Consider the following 23,586-nt stretch of genomic DNA (forward strand, 5'->3'; position numbering starts at 1 on the left):
ATGCCACCATGCCCAGCTAAACACTTCATTATTTATGTTATTTTTCTTTTGAGTCTCTAATTAATGGACATAACTTCAGAAAGAAAAGCTACAAATATCTATAATCATATTAAGTTCCAGCAGTTTAAAAGAAAATAACTAAAATTCTGAAGCCATGTCTTACCATTGACGTCACCACCAAGGCTGGAGAGAATCCCATTGTGAGATAGAAAAAGAGTTCAACCACCTTATACCTGTAGGAACAGAAGTGCAGTTAATTTAACTTATGCATTTCTATAACACCTAACAATTTACATACCAGCCTTTCCTTTCTACTTTTGAGAAAGAAATGTAAACTCTTAACTATTCAAATACAACATTATTTCTCAGTAGGCAACCACTAGGCCTCTAACGAAAACACAGTAGTTGAGTAACAAGGAACTAGCATTTCTTTCAGAGTTGAAAAGGCATCAAATCCCACATGCTACCTAGAAAATGTTTTCTGCCAGCCGGGTGCAGTGGCTCACGCCTGTAATTCTAGCACTTTGGGAGGCCGAGGCAGGCAGATCACGATGTCAGGAGATCGAGACCATCCTGGTTAACATTAACACCATGAAACCCCGTCTCTACTAAAAATACAAAAAAAAATTAGCCGGGCGTGGTGGTGGGCGCCTGTGTCCCAGCTACTCAGGAGACTGAGGCAGGAGAATGGCATGAACCCGGGAGGCGGAGCTTGCAGTGAGCCGAGATCACGCCACTGCACTCCATCCAGCCTGGGCAACAGAGCAAGACTCCATCTCAAAAAAAAAAAAAAAGAAAAGAAAATGTTTTCTGCCAAAAGTAGTTATCGTTTAACCCACTCCACCTTGTAAAAGATTTCCTGGCTAGGCGCGGTGGCTCAAGCCTGTAATCCCAGCACTTTGGGAGGCCGAGATGGGTGGATCACGAGGTCAAGAGATCGAGACCATCCTGGCTAACACCATGAAACCCCGTCTCTACTAAAAAAAAATACAAAAAACTAGCCGGGCGAGGTGGCGGGTGCCTGTAGTCCCAGCTACTCAGGAGGCTGAGGCAGGAGAATGGCGTAAACCCCGGAGGTGGAGCTTGCAGTGAGCTGAGATCCGGCCACTGCACTCCAGCCTGGGCGATAGAGTGAGACTTCGTCTCAAAAAAAAAAAAAAAAAAAAAAGACTTCCTCTTCTGATCCTAGAGTGTCTGCTTTCATTACCATTCCAATCCATAGCTATAAGTGAGATTCAGAAGATGAATGGAGTTGCAGCCTGGAGCCTAGTTTATCAGCAAAAAGGAACAGCAAACCCTAAGGAAAGGACCTGTAATTCTGTCTGTCTCTTTATTTTGCACCTGCACAAACTGTAATTTTAAGGTTCATCACATTAGACTACAAAAGATCTAAAAACTCTAAGAAATACATTGTACTGAAATTCAAATTACCTTTCAGCCTAATCAAACCAGACTATAAGCTCCTCAAAGGCAGGAACCAAGATTTAATTATGTTTTGATCTGTAAATCCTAGAATAGTACCTAGAACAATTTAGGTACTCCCTAATGTCCGCCAAACTGAATGGCCAAGGGTGACTCATACCTCATTCATCGTATTTTATACTCAAAGCCTACCATGAAATAATCATGTAGGGGAAGAATGGGTTTATGGGTTTTGTTTACACCAGAAGGCCGGCAAAAGGAGAAAAGATAGTTGCCTTTCTTGACTTCCTATTTTATTCAAGGATATAAATAAGAGATTTGAGTCCAAGAAGCAAACTGTTCCCTTGGACTTATATATATTATAATATATAACAGTACTCAGCAATGCTAATTATGGTAAAAAGGTATTTAAGTGAATTTCAGAGCCAAAAAGTAGTGAAAACTACCATTTTCTTCTTCTGAAAGGGGAAAACAATTTGGTACTTTCTGATAAACATAAATTATGTTCAATTCTGAGAGCCATTCTGCCAAGCACAATAGATAAAGAATTTAATGAACTGTAAATAAACCCAATGACAAAGATTTCATGGTTGTGTGTTTCTCAAATTCAAACATACAGGGTAACGAAAAGAGCAATGGAATCAGAACTGGGATGTTTGGGTCCTCATTTCCAGATGAGTCACTAATTTGATGCATATCCTAAATGTTCTGACTTTTTAATCATGAAGCTGGAATAGGGGACCTTGAAGGTCTTCTCTAGAGTGAAGATGCTAAATTTCAATAAGCTTTTGTTTTTATACTGCTCAATAATTAGGACTGTCAGCTATGAATAACTGGCTAAAAAGCAGTACCCTAGAGCTAGGATATTAAGAGTTCCAATGTCCTTCCCAACATCCTTTTTCTCAAGATACCCTTTTTGGAATACCCTATAGGCCCTTCTTTAGGTAAATATTGTGCTGAGCATTTAATACCTATTTTCTCCGATCTTCATAAACACCTTGACAAATGGCTGTTTTTCTCACATGATGACTGAATCACAGAGAATAAGGCCAATTTGCCTCATGCTATAGAAATGAAGTCTGAGGGACTCCAAAGGGGCTGGTCACCATGTCCCCTTAACTACATTATACCACACCTGTACCACTCTTGTTTTTCCACAGCAATCTTTCCACTAATGATGGATACCAAATGGTTTTGAAGATTTATTAAAAATAACATATTCTATTTATGTATTTCTACTATTTTGAAGTACGAATAAAAGTAAATTATATTGCAATGCAGATATTTAGGCAGTCGATTTTAAAACTATCAAATGTAAATTATTTTCTCTTACTTTTCATGGTAGAGAAATACATAAATGGTCCCTCCAGCTGCCATGAGCCAGATAAACCAACGCATGTGAGATGCCAGGGGTCCAAGTTCACGAAGATTTAACCTAAAAATGTAAACATGACAACAAAGAAGATAAGTGATAAATGAAGGGAATTAATAGAACCTGTGTCACTGAAAACTGAGAAAGACTTAGGATAAGAGCAGGAAGAAAAGGCACTCAACACATCAAGGAGGCATTTGGGCAATTTAGGTAAAATTAGGCAACTCAAAGACAAATTTGTCAGTCGACCTTTAAGACTCAGAATTAGGCCGGGAGCTCACATCTGTAATCCCAGCACTTTGGGAGGCCGAGGCGGACGGATCCCTTGAGGTCAGGAGTTCAAGACCAGCCTGGCCAACATGGTGAAATCCCATCTCTATTAAAAATACAAAAATTAGCCAGGCGTGGTGGCATGTGCCTGTAATCCAAGTTGCTCGGGAGGCTGAGACAGGAGAACGCTTGAGCCTGGGAGGTGGAGGTTGCAGTGAGCTGAGATCACACCACTGCACTCCAGCCTGGGCGACAGAGCAAGATTCTGCCTAAAAAAAAAAAAACACAAAAAACTTAGAATTAGTTTCGACATGGTTTAAAAATAGAACCAGCTAAAAGCAGACAAGTAGAAGGGAGTCCCAGCACTCTTGTGATGCCTAACTTACCCTATTAGGCAGAATGAGGTCAAGACTGCTTGCCCTTTAATTTCTGACTGTGTATTTGGGAGTAGATTGCTTACAAAGCTTAATGAGAACCTGGAACAAAATCCTGAACCAGGATCACATACCCACAGTGGATGGATACCTAATACACAAACCAAGTATCTCCATTATCAGTCTCTCTGCCAAGACAGAACATGAGAATAATTACTCCTAACGTATATTATGGAAGACATTTTGTTAGAATTTAACCATGGACTGTTGTGAGGTCTGAATTTTAGAATGCTGCAAATTCATTTGTATTATCTTCATATTAAGAATACATGAGAAGTTCGGGAAGAGTGGCTCACATCTGTAATACCAGCACTTTGGGAGGCCAAGGCTGGCAGATCACTTCAGGTCAGGAGTTCAAGACCAGCCTGGCCAACATGGTGGAACCCAGTCTCTACTAAAAATATAAAAATTAGCTGGGTATGGTGGTGGGCACCTGTAATTCCAGCTAGGGAGGGTGAGGCAGGAGAATCACTTGAACCCAGGAGGTAGAGGTTGCAGTGAGCTGAGAAAGCGCCACTATATTCCAGCCTGGGTGACAGAACAAGACTCTGTCTCAAAAAAATAAATAAATAAAATAAATGAGGCCAGGTGCGGTGGCTCACACCTATAATCTCAGCACTTTAGGAAGCTTACATGGGTGGATCACCTGAGGTCAGGGGTTGGAGACCAACCTGACCAACATGGTGAAACCCCGTCTCTCCTAAAAATACAAAAAAATTAGCTGGGCATGTGCCTATGGTGGCATGTGCCTCTAATCCCAGCTACTTGGGAGGCTGAGGCAGAAGAATCTCTTGAACCCAGGAGACAGAGGTTGTGGTGAGCTGAGATCACACCATTGCACTCCAGTCCAGCCTGGGCAACAAGAGCAAAACTCTGTCTCAAGAAAAAAAAAAAAAAAAAAGAATAAATGAGAAAAAAACAAATGTTGTCCTGATTATCTATAACTACAAAAGTCACATTTCCAAATGGAAAAAGTACAGCCTACATATCTAAAACTACAGGTAAACAAATTGCCTACTCTGATATTTAACTCCTCAGCTCACATGTAAATTCTTTTTACTCATTTACTTATTTTAAATTAAAGAATTTAAAATAACTAAAGTAAGGAATCCTGTTTGGAACACCCTATAGGTTCCTACTGAAATAAGCATTGTTCTGGGCATTTTATATCCATTCATAAAGGCCTTTCAGTGTTCTTCTTCCAACATGAAGCCAACCTATAATTTAGTCAGATGCTGGGCAAAGATAACACTTACTTTTTACTCCTTCAGATAATCAGGTTTCTTTTGAATCATTGATGCTGCATTAGCCAGAATCTAGAGGCATCCTGTTTCTAATGACTGCAGTAGATGATAGCAAAATATAAGCTTCTGAGTTTTTAAAACTGGATTATGTCTTGTAGAGGAAAGCTAATGTTTCTTTAATTAAGAGTTTCAAAGCAACAAAAGATTATATTTGATCAGCACCAAAAAGGCAGAAAGATCAAAGGCACTGAACAGAATACCAGGTATTTTAAATAGTTAACTCATGTGGCCAGTTCTCTTACTCAGCAAAAGAAATGATAAACACACTTGCTATATAGTAGCTACTGCACTTGAGGTGAATTGAAGACAAATGGCTTAAATTTCAAAAACAGGCTGGGTGCGGTGGCTCACACTTGTAATCCCAGCACTTTGGGAAGCTGAGGCGGGCAGATCACTTGAGGTCAGGAGTTTGAGATCAGCCTGGGCAATGTGGTGAAACCTCATCTCTACTAAAAATACAAAAATTAGCCAGGCATGGTGGCACATGCCTGTAGCCCCAGCTACTCAAAGGCTGACACAGGAGAATCACTTGAACCTGGGAGGCAGAGGTTGCAGTGAGCTGAGATCATGCCTCTGCACTCCAGCCTTGGTGACAGAGTAAGACTCTGTCTCAAAAAACAAACAAAGAAGTCGGATGTGGTGGCAGGCACCTATAATCCCAGCTACTCGAGAGGCTGAGGCAGGAGAATCGCTTGAACCCGGGAGGCAGAGGTTGCAGTGAGCTGAGAACATGGGCCACTGCACTCCAGCCTGGGCAACATAGTGAGACTCCGTCTCAAAACTAACAAACAAACAAAAATGGCTGAGCATGGTGGCTCATGCCTGTAATCCCAACACTTCGGGAGGCAGAGGCAGGCATATCACTTGAGGTCAGAGTTTGATAGCAACCTGGTACTGACAACATGGTGAAACCCTATCTCCACCAAAAAAATCAAAAATTAGCTGGGTGTGGTGGCACATGCCTGTAGTCCCAGCTACCTGGGAGAATGAGGTGGGAGAATGACTTGAACCAGGGAGGTGGAGGTTGTAGTAAGCTAAGATGGCGCGCCACTGCATTCCAGCCTGGGAGACAGAGTGAGACCCTGTCTCAGAAAATAAAAAAAAATAGGCCGGGCATGGTGGCTCACGCCTATAATCCCAGCACTTTGGGAGATCAAGGTGGGCGGATCACTTGAGGTCAGGAGTTCCTGACCAGCCTGGTCAACATGGTGAAACTCCATCTCTACTAAAAATACAAAAATTAGCCAGGCATGGCGGCACGTGCCTGTAATCCCAGTTACTCAGGAGGCTGAGGCAGGAGAATCTCTTGAACTCGGGAGGTGGAGGTTGCAGTGAGCCAAGATTACGCCACTGCACTGCAGCCTGGGCTACAGAGCGAGACTCTGTCTCAAAAAAATAATAAAATAAATAAATAAGCTTGCTCTCCTCATACACATTTACAGCATTTCCACTTAAACAATTCAATTTTCTAGTGTTCTGAACAACAGCAGAGGTACAGGGAAACAATATGGAGAGCAAATGTTACAGATTTCAAGAGTGAGCAAGTTATCTGCACACATGGTGAAACCCTATCTGCACCAAAACCTTTGCACTTCTTCTTGAACAATCCAGTACCCGGATATTATAAACAGCAGCAATATTCTCCCCTTCAAATATGCAATCTGACCCGAGTACATTGAATGGGAAAAAAAATGCATGCACATATGTGTTCAGGAGGAGGGGAGGTGGTGTACACATGAGGGCTGAGGGTGGGGACAAGAGGAAGAGAGGAAAGGAGGAGTGAGGAATTCTAATCATAAAATCACTAACTTCAAAAATAGGAAGACTGAATCTTACCATGGAGCATAAGAAGCAGCAATGAAGAAATAGATAACCATTCTATCACACATGTGAAAACAATGCTCCACTGTCCTAGTGAGGGGGAAAAAAAAGTTAAGTAAATTTTTCAGAAAGTGTTCAGATAAGAAGTACGGGTTATCACTCCACTATGTTGCAATTTCCATTCTTGTTCTTGTTCTCATGGCCTTTACACTTGTTCTGCCAAGGTCACACAAATTTTTGTTGTTGCTAATGTTATGATGTCATGAGTAAAAGCTTTGTATTATTTTTTAGGTTGCACATACAATAGATACTCTCAGCATATATGAGACATAGGGACAGAGCCCCATGATAGTTAGGAAGTCTGAAGTGGTTAAAGCAAACAAACAGAATCTGTCTTTTCTGATGTTTTCCATTTCTTTTGGATCCCATCTAACAGAAAAATGAAGTTCCTGGAGGGCAGACCACCCCCACCCCCACCCCAGCTCCTATCAGTGCAGGGCAAAGTCCTGATGTTCAGTAAACACTCCCTGAGCTGAAATCACATTCTTTGTGTCTTTTTAGAATGTATTTACTGTTTTTACTTCAAATATCCTGGTGTGGATAGTATATAGTAATAAAGGAAATTCAGAAACTAACTTAGGAAAAACAGTAACAAAAACAAAGAAAGGCACATTTACTACAAAAGCATGGCCACCTGTATTTCTAAGAAAGTTCCTCCTTCCAAAACTGAAAAGTCAGGGGTCTATGTACAAAGAGTTTGGTTCACTGAGGTCTATTCATAAAATGGATTAGACAGAATCTGCCCTTTACTGAGGTAATTTAAAAGTACAAATTTGTAGTATCATCTTGAATCTATTTTCACTGTCCAAGCAGGTATAACTATAATTTGAGGGAACACCAGTATTAGACTTTGCTTCCCCCTACATGTAACATTGACCAAAGCAAACTAATAAGGACTTGTGTGAATAAGTGAAAAAATATACCCCGTAAAGGCTGGGCGTGGTGGCTCATACCGATAATCACAGCACTTTGGGAAGCTGAGGCAGGTGGATCACTTGAGGTCAGGAATTTGAGACCAGCCTGGCCAACACCGTGAAACACTGTCTCTACTAAAAATACAAAAATTAGCCAGGTGTGGTGGCGCAGGCCTGTAGTCCAAGCTACTCAGTTGGCTGAAGCACAAGAATCACTTGAACCCAGGAGGCAGAGGTGGCAGTGAGCTGAGATCGCACCACTGCACTCCAGTCTGGGCAACAGAGTGAGAGTCTGTCTCAAAAAAAAAAAGAAAAATGTATTTCATAAATATATATACCTACCATGTATCCACAAAAATTAAAAATAAAAAAAAAAAGTGTTAAAGGAATGAAAAATACGTTTGTGAGAAAGAATGGGTTTCAGTCTACTAGTCATCAGAAGCTATAGCATACCCATAGATGACACTTTACGCCACAGGTCTAAAGAAGTGAACACTACATCAATGCTTTTCAAACTTGACTGCACATCATCACCTGGGGAACTTACAAAATACTGTGACGGCCTCCAGTTCAGAAGACTCTGAAGGGCTAGGAGGTGAGATAGAGGTTGGAGGAAGGGGAAGAATAAGTTTTTATAACTCCTTGGATGACTGTGATTCCTAGCAAGGTTTGGGGCCTTTCTAATTCTGTTTTCTAGATTGTTATATGCTGTTAGAGTAGATAGACGGATCTGGAGTCTTATCCAAGATCTGCCACTGACCTCTCTGACTCTCATTTTCCTCATAGGTAAAATGGAAATAAGATCTTTCTCATGGAGTATGTGTGAACATTAAATGAGATAATGTAGGCCATGTATCTAGCATAGCACCTAGCACACGGGAGCACCTACCACATAATAAATGCTAATTCCCTTCTCACTTTTACTTAAATAAGCCTTTTTTGATATTTAAAAATTTTAATGAAGAGCAAAAATCTACACATGGCATATGATTCTAGCAGTGCTATTCAAAGTTCAAGAGAATCTAGTTTCTATTACACCTCTGGCAGGGAGACCCAGAATACTGAAGTAGGTACCTACAACTTTTTATTGATCCAGAATCTAGATATCGAAGCCAAGTTTGCTGAGACAACCACAAGCATTAAATTGTGCCAAGAAGATAATAAAGTACTCTGCTTCTAACCTGGCCTCTAGGCGCTGCGGCAGTGTGTCCTAAGGAGCCAGGACAGGCACTTTTGTGGTTCTCTTATGAGTGTCCCAGAGTGCCCTTGTGATTCAATGCTGTAGTTTTATTTTAAGCCCAGGAAACTGTTGCCTTATAGGAAAAGGTAGCAGACTGCAAGCTATATGCAATATTGTAAAAGATATGGTGAAAAAAACTAGGACTTGGAGTCAGAGGTCTTGGAATAATCGGATTCTGCTGGTTTCACTGACTCAGACAAGTCAGGTCACTTCTCTGAGCCTCAGTTCCCCCAAATAAAAATTAAGTGATTTGAATTAGATGATTTATAAAGATCCTTCCAACTCTAAAACTCTAGGATTCTACATGTGAGAAAACCAGTAATCATCTCATAAATCTCAAATCCTACTTGTAAATGAAGCATATCTTTTAAATATCAGATTGTTTGAATAGTTTGAGGTTTTTTGGACATTCTTTAAAACCAAAAGGCATATTCCAGTATTTCTTTAAATTGCTCATAATCTGCTCTGAATCTTCCTGTTTTGAAAAGAAGTTTTGCCCTTTAGGGTTGTGCAGAATCCATTTCACAAGCAACCCATTCCCACCTCAATGGTGTGGTGCTCCAAAATCAGTCCTTCACTCAGAGGAGGAAAGCTTTTATGTTCTTCTCGCTGGCAGGCCAAGAGCTATAGTATTGTTTTGAAAGTGCTTGACGGCTATTAATAGCAAAATATGTGAACTTTGAATAATATACACAAGACTTAATTCTGAAAGCTAAACTTTGCAAAATGGTAAACTCAAACAGTAAGTATACCTCCATACTTCACACACTTGTGGGGTCTTTTGTAATTTTCAAGTTATTTTCAAGTACCTTATCTCATTCACCTATCACACTGACTGTGTGACTCAGGTATTATTATTCTCATTTAAGTGATACAGATACTGAGGCTCCACAAGGTCAAGGGATTTACCCAACATTAAAGAGTAGGGCTGAGCCTCAAAGCCTGTCTGCCGACTCCAAGCTCAGTGTGCTCTGTCACTACCCCACAGCTGCTGCTCCCATCATATCCTTAGTGTGCTTGATAGTATTGGAAAATAGCTCTCAGGTTTTTAAGTGGTAAGTCCTGGGGAATCAGTGAGGTTTTGTTTGGGGTTACTGAGCAAAGGACTACCTTTTTAGATGCATACTGGGGAGGAGTCCTCAAACTTCATCCAGTCCAAAGAACAAGTCCTGAATAATGGGATAGTATTCTAGTCTACAAGGCAGAAAAATGTCTACTCTTTGCCCTACTTGACTAAAGCATGCCAGCGTGGGAGGCTACCAAACATGTTGAGTCAACTATTTGGATCTGTTGAAACAGCATGCCAGCCACTGTACCTTAAGTGGCTCTTTTTCCACGATACAATGTGAAATACTGTAGAAACGATGAAGAGGGCACAGAGTCCCATTCCATAAATCCATGCTGTTATCTTTTCCCAGCAGTCATCAGACAGCCGATGGAGGAGGGCACTGCCCACGATGGCTGGAACAATGAGGAACTGAGGGAAAGATAAAGAATGGTGAATGGAATATTCTGGCTTTTATGGAATTGAGTCTTTTACTAAAAGTACAGAGGTTTACCAGGAACAATTTTAGTAAAATAATCTTAAAGCAAGTATTTGTGTTTCCTGGATAATCATAACGAGAGTCAGATGAAATTAACTGCTACACTGGAAAGCAGGTAATACCATTCAGGGCCCAGGAATTGTGCCAACCAATGGGGATACAATTAAGCCATCAAGGATGCAATATTATTCAGCTGTTGCAAAATAGATGTTCTTTATCCTAATTTCACTAAATAAGGACATGTTTCATTCTACTTTATAATCTGATTTAGAGTAATTACTTAAAAGATTCAAATAGCAAGCAGGCTGGGTGTGGTAGCTCATGAATGTAATCCCAGCACTTTGGGAGGCTGAAGCAGGAGAATCGCTTGAGCCCTGGAGTTCAAGACCAGCTTGGGTAACACAGCAAGACTCAGTCTCTTCAAAAATTTAAAAAATTAGCCAGGCATGGTGGCAAACACTTGTAGTCCCAGCTATTGGGCAGGCTGAGGTGGGAAGACTGCTTGGGCCTGAAAGGCTGAGGCTACAGTGAGCCGTGACTGTACCACTGAACTCCAGCCTGGGAGGCAGAGTGAGACCCCGTTTCAAAAAAATTTTTAAAAAAAAGCCAAGCATATATGCAGATTTTTCAGGGAGGTCCTCATTTTAAAACACCTGTCCTGTTGCAATTGAAATCTCAATATTTCAGGTCAGGATAATTGAACAAATCAAGTAATAGGTATTATAAAGTACACAGCAACACACACATACAAAAAGTCAATTGTTGAAGTTATACACCCTGATTTTCAGTTTGGATCGGTACATTCCACCAATTTGAGAACTACTGCAGAGTGAGAGAGTTTTGGGGTCACTTCATTTTTAACAGAGCCTTTTAAATAAGCAAGAGCAATCCATTTCCAAGGCCCACCTATTCAAAAAGTCCTGAGAATTTTAGAGAGAATTTGGCTTTCTGCACCATATTTCATAGTCCACATGGTCACAAACTTTAAGGTCTAGTCATATGTGTATGATTATGACTAGTAAACATCTTATAATGACAGAAACTCCCAGGAGAATAAACGACTTTATTAGATATAAGTATACTTGACAAAGAATACAAACGTTAGCAATTTGTTTATCTTTTTTTCTCCCCAAACCCACATTTGCCATCTTGCAACAGAATGTTAAATCCCCTAGATGAGACTGGCATGAGTTTTTCAGATGCTGAAGTTTTCATTGGCCCAAGCAAAATTAGAACATTAAATACACTTGCATCTCTGCTGGGAAGCAATGGCCACTGTAGGGGTGGGAGTCTATGGCTCCCCTCCCTATTTCAGAGGATTTAAGTATATTTAAGTACAATAAAGTTTTTCATAAAACAAAATGTATTTCATTGAAAGGAATGCCCTTTATCTTGAGATCTTGAGATCATGTCCTTTCTACTTTTCATGTTTAAGTATGTTCTTTCCAGTGAAATGATGACAGAAGGGGTGTTTTGTCTGTGTTAGAAATATTATTGGTCCCTGAAATCCAAAAATTCAAGATATGGTTTAATAAGATTATATTTTCTGTTCTAAAAACTTAATATAGAGGTTTTGTCAGGTTTCCCTTAACTTCAGTTTATACAAGTGTTCCTTAACCTGTGACACATTCAGAAGAGACAAGTTAGTTTATTTTTTTTATTTTTATTTTTATTTTTTTTTTTGAGGCGGAGTCTCGCTCTGCAGCCCAGGCTGGAGTGCAGTGGCCAGATCTCAGCTCACTGCAAGCTCCGCCTCCCGGGTTCACGCCATTCTCCTGCCTCAGCCTCCCGAGTAGCTGGGACTACAGACGCCCGCCACGTCGCCCGGCTAGTTTTTTGTATTTTTAGTAGAGACGGGGTTTCACCGTGTTAGCCAGGATGGTCTCGATCTCCTGACCTCATGATCCGCCCGTCTCGGCCTCCCAAAGTGCTGGGATTACAGGCTTGAGCCACCGCGCCCGGCGAGACAAGTTAGTTTATTCAGGTTCATCCTGAGTAAATATTATTCCTAAAGGTAAGCTGTGTGTCTCAATCTCTGAATAATTGTATTGTACCAACAGTGTCTATCATAGTTAAACTAGCCTGTTCTAAACATTCATTGTTAAAGAAGTAAACTGGTCTTTTCTCTATTTCTTGTTTTCAGACGTATCCCAGTCACTATTTTTCCCTCAAAGTCACTAAATGGAAGGGAATAATGAAACCACAGATAAAGTAAAAAATTTATAATGATATAAGAAAATGCCATTAATGTCACATTAACAGGAAAACTGAAAATACATACATATTCACAAACACCCCCAACACAGACAGACACACACACACACACACACTCAAACACACACAAAGAAATGCACCAAAGTGTTAACAGTTTATTCCTGGTTAGTTTTGTTTTTCTTACACGTTTTTCAGTATTTTTTAAAGTTTCTAATAATGAGCATATTTTGCTTTTATAATGCAGAAAAAAATCAACAAAAAAATGTAGGGATCACATCAGCTTTTTCTTCACCAATGTAGAGTAACATCTCCTCTGGGCAGCAGTGGCCACTGTAGGGGTGGGAGGCTATGGCTCCCCTCCCTATTTCAGAGGATCACTTAATTTAAAAATGCATCTTTTTCAACAAATTGTGAACTCTCCTTGCCAAATGAACACAGCTGATTGTCTTGAAAAGGCGATTCATTTCATTCTAGGGGTGAGAGTCTTCATAAATAGGTGTATTTGGTTTTTCTATAACTAGGGTACATACTATTATTATTCCCTTAAAGATCTTGTTGGAGAAAGCAATTCCAGGACAGAGCTGACTGTAGGTTAGAACACACAAAGCGTTCTACATGCTTATATAGCTTCCGGTGACATGACCCAGCACTGATTTCCTGGTAGATAAGGTCACAGAGATGGGTAAATCCAACTAATTGCGCTGAGGTTACTAGAGATAACTATCCCTTCCTCCTGCCAAAGCCCTGTGGAAAGGGTGGCAATGGCAGAAAACTTGTACTCACTGCGTGTGTGTAACAGTTAGCAGCATGTTCATAGCAAGTTGGCTTGTAGCGGCCATTGGCTGGAGCTCGATGGTTCATGAACCTGTAAAAACAAAAAGAACGTGATGTAAGAAAAACTCAAAGTGTGTGAAGAACAATGAGGAAACCTACCAGTGGGCATGTGGTCTATTTTAAGCGAGGAAGTGACTGGTGGAAATACCTAGTTGCGGTAATATAGCCAAAGCCACTAAAGAGGAGTCAAACGAGCCAACAGCAATGATCCTTAAGCAAATACCCTAGTTTACTAGATTAAGCAGTCTTTCAGTTTATTCAAAAGAAAAACCTTCTATAACCAAAAGCAAACTTCTACAACCAAAAGCAAACAGAAATCATATCCACCCCTTCAACTGGAACCCTCCTCCTTCATTCACACACATACACACACATACACACACACACACACACACGGTACAACTAGAAAAGAAACAAACGAATTTTTCTAAATTTTATTGTCATTTAGTGAAAAGGGATACACTACATTTGAAAAACAAAGTTTCTATTTTCTCTCTTAAAATTTACAAAACTTTATACAGGCGCATCTTTAAAACCTACATCCCATGATTAACAGGCCTGTCCCACTAGTTTCCCTACATTGTATTACCTGTCGAGCACCAGACAGCTTAAATAAGTGATATCTGGCTACCTCCAGGCAACTTAAAACAGGAGGTATGTTTTTCACCTTCGTTATTCCTGAATTCCAAGAGTCTGCTTCAAAGACCAAACACATGACTACTACCTGATTCTTTTGGCTACAAAATTCATATATACACACAAACGTGTGTATGTATCTAAATATCAAAATCTGTTACATATATAGACATATGCCCATATTCCACACTTCCCTTTAGGCTAACTTTGTGACAATTGGTAGTACAGCGAAAAGCATGAATACCACAGAACCTAGAGAGGATAGCCTTCTTCCATTTCAGTATGCTGAGTGAGGATGCCCTCCCCACCAAAAACCCAACCCATACCCACAACAGGTTTCAATGAGGGACTCTGGATTAGTCTTAACTCATCCTTTTTTTCTCAGAAGGAGAGAAAAAAGCAGCTGTCTGAATAAAATAAAGAAGCAGATGCACAGAAACAGATGGAGGCAAAAAAAAGAAAAAAAAAACCCAAAAAACTTCAACAGCATTCAGGTCACAGAGGTCTACTGCATTCCTGTGCTTAAGAGTCTGTAAGACGTCAACAGGCTTTGCACAATAAATCATCCTTTTGCTCAAGCTAGTTTAAAGAAGTGTGAATGGCAGGGGGAGGTGGTTGGCATTTTGTGCCACTAATGAGTTGTAACTACTCATTACCTTATTCATACACACAATAAAAAAATGGTACAAGGCTGAACCAAATAGTAGAACCAAGTTGCCAAAAATTGGCTACAACGCATGACCAAGCCATTTTAGAGAGTGTCCAGTTTACAAATAAAAGACCAGCCAATACTCTCTCCCTGAGTTAAGAAGAGCCTGTTATCCTTAGATCAAATAAATAAAAATAAAGTGGCAGCCACTATTAACACAATACAGATAGTTCAGGTGGAAAATCCACTGGGGAATGAATTTGGGACAGTGAAGATATTTCACTTGGCCCACTGATGGGTTAAGATATTTAACTAGTGTACAAAATATGTACTTACTGAGTATAATCTACCAGATGGCTTGAAAATCAACTGTTAAAGAGAAATATACAGCTACTAGCTTCAAAATTTATCCAAGCTATTCTCAAATATAGTTAACTATTATCAAGCATCATCTTTTCTCCCTCTGATAATATTTTAAATAATTTTACTATTTCCTAAGGGACAAGAGTGTTGCTATACAGTTCTTATTAGCAAAAAAGAAAATAATTACACTGTTGGGAAGAATGCTTTAAAAGTGTCCCAAGTATTGGAGGTTATACCACATCATTGCCCTGAGATATAACAACAGAGCTGTAAGTAGTATACCCTATTAGGAATTTTCAAGGGTAAACAGCAAGGCCCCAAGATGGCTGAAGTTAGAAGAAATTGAAAGTGCTCTGTGTAGGGTGCAGTAAGTAGGATTTGTCTACCCACCACCAGGCTGCAGACTAAAATAGCAATTTATATCTCTGGCAGCCCAATCTAAAAATAGTCAAGCCATTACCCAGCAACAGGGATAGACTTTCACATTTTCTCCTAAAAACAAATAAACTGGATGGCCATGTTTGTGACAGCTGAGTCCCTGATCACCTGGAATAATTCACATTAAAAAATAAAATAGAAAGTTATACAGAAAAATATCCCACCCATGGTGACTTAAGGCACTCTCTCCTGATGCACAGGGCAAGACACAGGCAATAGGGAAAGATAAGGGTAACTATCCTGGAAGCAGTTCTCTAAATCTGAGGCTCAGCAGGATAGACAGCATAATTGTTCTGCTGGGAAAGTACAATACAATTTTCCCATTTCTCTCTAACCTGCCAGGGTGCAATCAAGCCTCCTCCACAGCCTCCTGAAGAAATCACTCCTAAGACCTAAATGGAAAAGCAGATGTAAAATGTAAATCAACTCCCACACTCTGGCCTTCATCTCTTCCCCAAAAAAAGAAATGGGAAAGGTTCAAGTGCTGGTTATGGAAAACAGCATCCATTTATGGAAGACATCTCTATTTAAGGCGGAGTGGCCCTAATGGTTACTCAATGCCTGAGTAACCAGCAAGCTCTAGAGGGTTTGAAGGAAGGTGATTTAGTCCTGGGAGTGGGAATTGCACTTAATGAAGCTACTAGTGAAGCAGGGTTTTTCACTCATCCCTTCACTTTCTCTTTCAAAACTCTCCTGCCTTCCCCCTTGCCCAACGTTCTTATCACCACCTCCTTCCCCCGTACCCCTCTCCCATGCCATGACAGAGTTTCAAAACCATGGAGGGAAAGAACAGATCAGAGGCCTGGGAACACTCCTTAGCACACTAACACACTTTAAATTCAGCCCAAAGCACTGTGCCCACTGAGTAGATCTGCAGCCCACCAGCATATCTCAGAGGCTGATCTCAGTAGACCAAATCCCACAAGTGTTCCTCATTCTCCGAGTGCAAGTACCGTCAACACTACCTTCAAAATACATTTCAAATAAGTCCACCTCATCACTTGAGGTCAGGAGTTCAAGACCAGCCTGGCCAACATGGAGAAACTCCCTCTCTACAAAAATATAAAAATTAGCCTGGCATGGTGGCATGCACCTGCAATCCCAGCTCCATAGCTTCTACCTTAAATAAAGACCTAACATCTCAGGTCTGTGCAAATACAAAGTCTCTTAACTAGTCTTCCTGCTTGACCCCGTATAGACAGACTCTCTTCTTTATATAGCAGCTACAGTTTTCCATTAGAAACAGATCAGGGGTTGGGCATGGTGGCTCACACCTGTAATCCCAGCACTTTGGGGGAGCTGAGGCAGGAGGTCGCTTGAGCCCAAGAGTTTGAGACCAGCCTGGGCAACATAGTGAGATCCCATCTCTACACACAAAAATGTAAAAATTAGCCAGGTATGGTGGTGTAAGCCTGTAGCCCCAGCTACTTGGGACTGAGGTGGAAGGACTGCTTGAGCCTCGGAGGTCAAGGCTGCAACAGTGAGTTCTGATGGCACCACTGCACTCCAGTCTGGGTGACAGAACAAGACCCTGTCTCAAAAACAAACAACAGCAAAAAACCCAGATCACATCACACACCCCAATCCCAGCTTAAAGTCTGCCTCTGGCTTCCCAAAGTGCTTACAATAGCACTGCAACACAGTGTTCATAGGCCCCAAAGCCCTGAGTGGTCTGGGCCTTACTCCCCCTCCAGTCTCAGGGTGGCATCTTTCTCTCTCTTCACCCTCTGGCTATACCACCTCTTTTCTGCTCCTTAAACACATCAAGGTTGTGTCTGCCTCTGGGCATGTGTACTTGCTGTTTACTTCTGTCTAGGATCTTCTCCAGAATGCTCAGCTCTCTTCTCATCCTTTCAGCTCAGCTCAGATGTCACCTCCTCAGAGAGGTTTTCCAGACTATCCTAACTGAGGTATCATTTCAACCCTCCATATCCAACCAGAGCCCTGTGTCACAATTGGTAAGACTTTGATTTGTTTTAGCTTATTTTTTATTTCATCTTTTCCCACTGTAGTGTAAATTCCACAGGCTATCTTGTTCACCTTTCCATTACCAAACTCAAGTACAATGCCCAGCTTATTGCTAGAGCTTAATGATTGCTGAAAGACTAGAAAGACATTCCAGCTACTGCTGAACTATTACGTCTTAACAAAGATAATCCCATAGTTAATTAGTTTTACTGTGGACACAGCAGGTTCTGTAAGTAAGAGAAACATGTAGCCTCGGAACCAAGAGAACCCCTAATCTCACCAAAAAACACTTAAAAGCCAAGACAATGGATGTTCCAAGGGCCCTTTCAACATCTCTTATTTGCAATGTATGAGTGCACCCTCCTTACTATTAGCTCCCCTTTATGACTGAGCCTGTTTGTTCAGGAAAAGTGTCCACTGTCAATAGTGCCAATCTTGACTTAATTATTAAATAAAGGAAGATGGCGTATATAAGGAGACTACCCCATGCCTATGATTTAGTGCTTTAAGAACTTGGGGAAAAAGACAGTAGGTAGCCCTGTAAGATTCTAATACTTTAGATTAAAATGCTTTCCCATATATCCACTTTTGAAGCTAGCTACATGATCATGAGGTTGGGGCTCAGGAAAAGGGCTTTTTTTCCCTTGGATTTTTGGTTGCAAGACTGTTGAAATGAGTACACACCAACAAGAAGATATACAGCAGAAGTTCTGTGGATCTTATACCTATATGCAATACACACAGATGTGGTGTGGGCAGGGAGTTAGAGAGAGAAAGAGGTGAGCTAGCAACATGAGTGGCGGAGAGACAGACATGAAGTTGAACTCTTGGATCTACCCCTTCCTAGTTGTGTGACTATGGGCAAATTTCCTTTCATTCTCTAAATCTATTTACTCTTCTATCAAATGGGTATAAAATTTATGTCTTCCAGAGTTACAGTTGAGGATGAGTAATATACAAGTGCCCAGCCAGTGCCTGGCATAGATAAATGGTACTCAACAAATGTTAGCAGTTATTGCCATTGATCAGAGATGCTGTGAAGGGGAGAGGATGACTTTGTGTTTGTCTATGTGTGTGTAGGTATCTTGGGGATACTCAAGGGTGAAACAGATAAAACAAGGAAGATAAAATATGCCTCTGTGTCCCAGTGGAATTTTTCACATCCTAAGTTTGTTAAGAAGCCATCATTGCATAAACCCCTCCTCCTCATGCTCCTCTATTCAGTCCCAATAAATCTATCAGGGAGGAAGCACATCTCCCCTCAAAGACAGTGTGTTTGTACCGTCCTCCAGTTCCTTTGTAATTTACCTACCTGGGAATGCTCAGAAAGATATATCATGAACACAGCATTAAAAGGTGCAGAATAATACTCTTAGCATTTTAATGTGTGAACCACAAAAATCAGGACATTCTCATTACATTACTTTTGGTTTATAGGCTTTATTTCCAAGTCAAAATTCATGCTTAGAAATATGTTTCCAACCTAGCCTATGATAGAGAACCGGGAAATTATGAGATCACACAAATCTTCAAAGAAAATCAGGGTGGGTCTAGATGTCATCAAGAAAGAAACTGTTAAATATCCACTGAGCAAAACACAAGCCCCCAAGAAAATTAGTCTATGCCACACCAAAAGAAAATGCCTGTATTTAGTTTTTAAGTGAATAATAGAGAGCGCAAAAATCACATTACAATTGTGCTAATAAGGAATGGATCAGTGTCCAGCAAAAATAATTAAAAAGTCAGTTCACTAAGCTGAGAGGGTAGCATCCTAAATGAAGTTTTTTGTTGTTGTTGTTGTAACACTGTTTTAACATTTGTGCAACAAATAATTGAACAGGGTCTTTGTTTTTTTTTCTTTTAGAGAATCCAAAGGAATAGGTAAGAAAGACAAACTCTTAATCAAATAAGAAAGGGGCAATTTCACAGAATATTGCTACTGTTCTCTGAAAACAGGAAGAGCACAGACGCGTAGAGAAGTAAAACCAAATCAAACAAACCGCATGCACAGGGCTTCACTGATCATGCCTGAGTGCATGTTACATTCTCTCTAAAAGCCCCTCCGGTCTTCATTTCTGACATCAGGTTCTAAAGTCGGAACACTACGGTTCCATTTTGCCATTAGACACACTGATATGGAGTTCCCACTGGGGGAACAGTGCCAGGCATTCAACACCCTGACTGATAAGCAATATATTCAGAAGTCAATCCAAGTCTTCAAGCTGATCACCTTCCTGGTGGCCCAGACCATGTCAACTCTTCTGTGCATTTGTTGCCTCCTTTACCCTTTGGGACTGGGGGAGGAATGAGATGGGTGAGTGGGCAGTGAGGGCATGGAGACTGGAAAGAAAAAAATGTGTACTTTAAAATTCGGAAATAAAAGGTAGTGTCTAAAAACTCAACAACCTTCTGGGAAGATTTCATGCATTTCTTACAATTTCCCCTGTCCCTGCACCCCCAGCAAACCTGCTGGTGGTGAAGGTCCGGGAATTCACACAAAGGGATGCAGAGTTACCACAAGCCCTGGAGAGGTGAACTTTCACCCACTTAAACAGAAAAGAAAAGTCCAGGAGTTCCTCTCAGCGCCTTGGGCTAACCTCCATCCATTGTTAGACGGTGGAGCCCCAGAGGGGAGTAAGGCCATGGCGCCCCCCAGCCCGGCATTTCCACCAGCTCTACAGTGAATGAGCAGCCGGCCAGTCTTCCGGTGGCGCCTCCACGGTTCCGCCTCCTCGTTTCCGAACACCGGCGCCTCCACAGCAGGTCTCGCCACCCGAAAGCTAACATGCCCCTTCGCAGAGCCCAAAATAGCACCGCCCTGGGACGCTCAGCTGGAGAACCAGCAGGGCCCCTACACCGCCAGGCAGGGCTAAGCTGGCGGAGCGTGCCTCAGTTTCCCTGTTCCTAGGGCCGTTCACAGACAAAGCACCCAAAATGCCTAGTACCCCGCTTTACGACAAATCTCTCCGCAGGGCGCCACACCGTTCCGCGCGCCCCAGGAGACCCCCCACCCTGGAGGTAAAGGGATGGAGGCCAAAGCCGGGTCGGAGGACTCGGGGGCGCCGCCCGGGGCTGGGGTTCGGGTTCCCAGAGAAAGCCAGAGCCCACCCTGTATGGGGATCGGGAGGGTGAGCCCCTGGAGCAAAGGGATCCCCGGGAAGGAGGACAGGCTTGGGATCCCAGGTCCGGGAATCCATCCGAGGTCCGCAGATCGCTAGGGGAGACCCGGGTCAGGCAGGAGCTCCCCTCCTCGGCGGAAGGAGATCGCCCAGGGACAGCAGGCTGGGGAATCCCCCGGGAGCTGATCCCGGGCCAAGGTGCGGGATCCACCCAGGATGGATCCAGGTAAGGAGTAGGGAGCCGTGCGCTTAACGGCGGGACTTGGGGACCCGCTCCTGACACAGGCAGCGGGACTGGGACGCCATCCCTCTCACCGCTGGAATCGATTCTTGAACTGCATTGATCCTCTGCTCCTCCTCGGGGGCCAGGAGCTCCGTCTCGTCAGCACCGGCGGCCGGGCGCGCGGCCCTCATGGGCTTGGGCTGCTCCGGAGGCCGCCTGCGTGTCCAGCGGAACCCTTCGGCCGGGTAGGGTCGGAGTGGGCCAGGCCGGGGGTCGGGACAGGGCTGGGGCCAGACCGGGCGGCTGGGGGCGGGAGGGAGGCCGCTTCAACGGCCCCAACGCCTCCCGCCTCCCGCCTCCCGCCTCCCCTGCTCCTCCGCCCCGGGGCTCCTGCGCCCCGCCCCGGAGCACGGCTCCACCCCCGCCGGCTCTGTTCGCCTGCGTGCACCCGCGGCCGCCGGCGCGTCAGCGCGCCTGTCAGCCAATCGGCACCCCGAGCGGCGCGGCGGCTACGCTGCCATTCATTCCCGCTGGGCTCGGGCGGCGGGGCGGGGCCTCGCGGGGGAGGGGCGGGGCGAGGGGAAGGGGCGGGGCGAGGGGAAGGGGAGGAGCGCGGGAACGCGGCACCCTTCTGTAAGAGACAAGTTGGAGAAGAGACCGAGGGAGGGAGAGAAGTGGTGAAGAAGGAGATGGACCAGGAAATCTTAAAAGCATTGTGAAGAAAATAGCAGCAAACAAGCAGCCCTACCTCATTCATTTTTTCTTCATGATTCATTTCTCCATCCCTCCATTCATTTATTCCTTCATCACTTTGAGGGCCAGCTCCCGCGAGGCTATTGTGAGAGGATCCAGGGCCGAATGAAAAACCTGTCCTTGTCTGACCCATGAGGGAGTTGAGGTCTCTGAGCCGTCTTCTAACTCTGAGATTCAGTGAGATCCACAAACGGAGGAATCCTCTGCAAGGATCCCTTTATGTTATCCTCCAGTTTATTTTTTATTTTATTTTATTTTTATCCAAGCAGCTTTCAAATAAACGAGTAGACTTGAATCAGGGTCCTGTCGCTAAACCTTCTAAACTCAGAGGGCCTCCTGGAAGAGCGGTTCAAATAAAAATAAATGAATGGGCCAGGTGCGGTGGCTCACGCCTGTAATCCCAGCACTTTGGGAAGCCAAGGTGGGCGGATCACCTGAGGTCAAGAGTTCGAAACCAGCCTGACCAACATGGTGAAACCCCATCTGTACTAAAAATACAAAAATTAGCCGGGCATGGTGGCGGGCGCCTGTAATCCCAGCTACTCTGGGGGGCTGAGATGGGAGAATCGCTTGAACTTGGGAGGCAGAGGTTGCAGTGAACCAAGATTGCGCCACTGCGTTCCAGCCTGGGTGATGGAGTGAGACTCTGTCACACACACACACACACACACACACACACTGAATGAGTGATTTGCCGAGCCTTTCCAGGATCACCCATGGAAGTTCTATGTGTTCCCTTTCAGGTGTCCCGTCCATATCCACCCCCCAGCCCACAAGCTAGAGACTCTGGAGGGGCATGAGGCCAGCCTACTAGGAGTGCTAATTCGTCCTACAGTGAAGCATTGGAAAACCGGGGAATTCTGTCACCCATAATTCCAGTTCCCTTTCCTTGAACCTTCCAGAGAGGTGCTTTCCGTGCTTATTGCATTAATCTTCCCAAGAACTCCTCCAGATGGGCATTATCCAACTCATTTAACAGATGAGGCTGAGGCTTACAGTGGTCAATAAACTTGCCAAAGGCAAAAACTAAGGCTCCTACCTACCTTTCTCTAACATTAAAGACCCAGCTCCTTTCAGTACGTGGGACTGTCTCTCCCTGTTTTAAAGCAATACACTTCTCTAAAACAAAACAAACAAAACAAAACTTAGTCCACCTGCACCCTCAACACTAAATCAGGAAAATGAGCCTGTAATGAAAGTCTACTTCTTGTCAGCTATGTTGGGCCACTGGGCTAAGCCATCAGTGCGAGAGGTGAAGGTAACAAAGGAGACAGCTAATAAAGATAGATGAAAAATAGCCTTGTGAAATAACATAAGAAGGGTTAAAATAAAAACCAAAAAAACAAGGAAGCTCAATTGTAACAGATGTACCACACTGTTGGGGGATGTTGATAACAGGAGAGGCTATGAATGTATGGGAAATCCCTGTACTTTACTCTCAATTTTTGAGTGATCCTAAAACTTCTCTGGAAAAAAATATTCTTTTTTTTTTTTTTTTTAAAGGGGCCAGGCACAGTGGTTTGTGTCTGTAATCCCAGCACTTTGGGAGATCTAGGTGGGAGGATCGCTTGAAGCCTGGAGATTGAAACTAGCCTGAGCACCAGAGCAAGAGTTCATCTCTAACAACTACAACAAAATTAGCCAGGAGTTGTGGCAGGCACCTGTAGTCCCAGTTACTTGGGAGGTTGAGATGGGAGGATGACTTGAAACTGGGCCGCAGAGTGAGATCCTGTCAAAAATTTAAAAAGGCAGGAAAGAAGGAAGGCAGGCAGGCAGGCAGGCAGGCAGGCAGGCAGCAAGGAAGGAAGGCAGGCAGGCAGAAAGGCAGGCAGGCAGGCAGTGCTGATACATGTTACAACATGGATGAACCTTGAAAACACTATGTTAAATGAAAGCAACCAGTCAAAAAGAACTGCAGATTGTAAAATTCCATTCATACAAAATTCCATTTATATGTCCTAGAATAGGCAAATCTTTAAAATAGATTAGTGGTTGCCTAGGGCAGGGG

At 42.9% G+C, this 23,586-nt stretch overlaps 1 protein-coding gene and 1 long non-coding RNA gene across 3 annotated transcripts in view; both read right to left on the reverse strand.

Annotated features, from left to right (window-relative positions):
* The window catches only part of MMD (monocyte to macrophage differentiation associated), a 30,528-nt gene extending 9,289 nt beyond the window's left edge, over nt 1-21,239 (reverse strand). Inside the window, exons 1-6 of the mRNA XM_033183572.1 lie at nt 20,918-21,239; nt 13,379-13,460; nt 10,154-10,314; nt 6,639-6,713; nt 2,756-2,857; nt 164-233 (exon numbers count right to left, since the gene is read on the reverse strand). Of these exons, the coding sequence (XP_033039463.1) occupies nt 164-233; nt 2,756-2,857; nt 6,639-6,713; nt 10,154-10,314; nt 13,379-13,460; nt 20,918-20,943 (516 nt within the window). The 5' untranslated portion in view covers nt 20,944-21,239. The remainder of the gene's footprint in view (nt 1-163; nt 234-2,755; nt 2,858-6,638; nt 6,714-10,153; nt 10,315-13,378; nt 13,461-20,917) is intronic.
* LOC117067259 lies at nt 18,908-20,911 on the reverse strand. Of its 2 annotated transcripts, none has more exons than XR_004430673.1 (2): nt 20,592-20,911; nt 18,908-19,823 (listed from the first exon to the last, which is right to left on the reverse strand). It is a non-coding gene; the product is annotated as an uncharacterized LOC117067259 (long non-coding RNA). The 2 variants fall into 2 exon arrangements; XR_004430672.1 differs by having other exon boundaries at nt 20,081-20,911.
* Nucleotides 21,240-23,586: the final 2,347 nt, after the last annotated feature.

This window comes from Trachypithecus francoisi, unplaced genomic scaffold (assembly GCF_009764315.1).
Source record: "Trachypithecus francoisi isolate TF-2019V2 unplaced genomic scaffold, Tfra_2.0 Lachesis_group20, whole genome shotgun sequence".
Lineage (NCBI taxonomy): Eukaryota > Metazoa > Chordata > Mammalia > Primates > Cercopithecidae > Trachypithecus > Trachypithecus francoisi.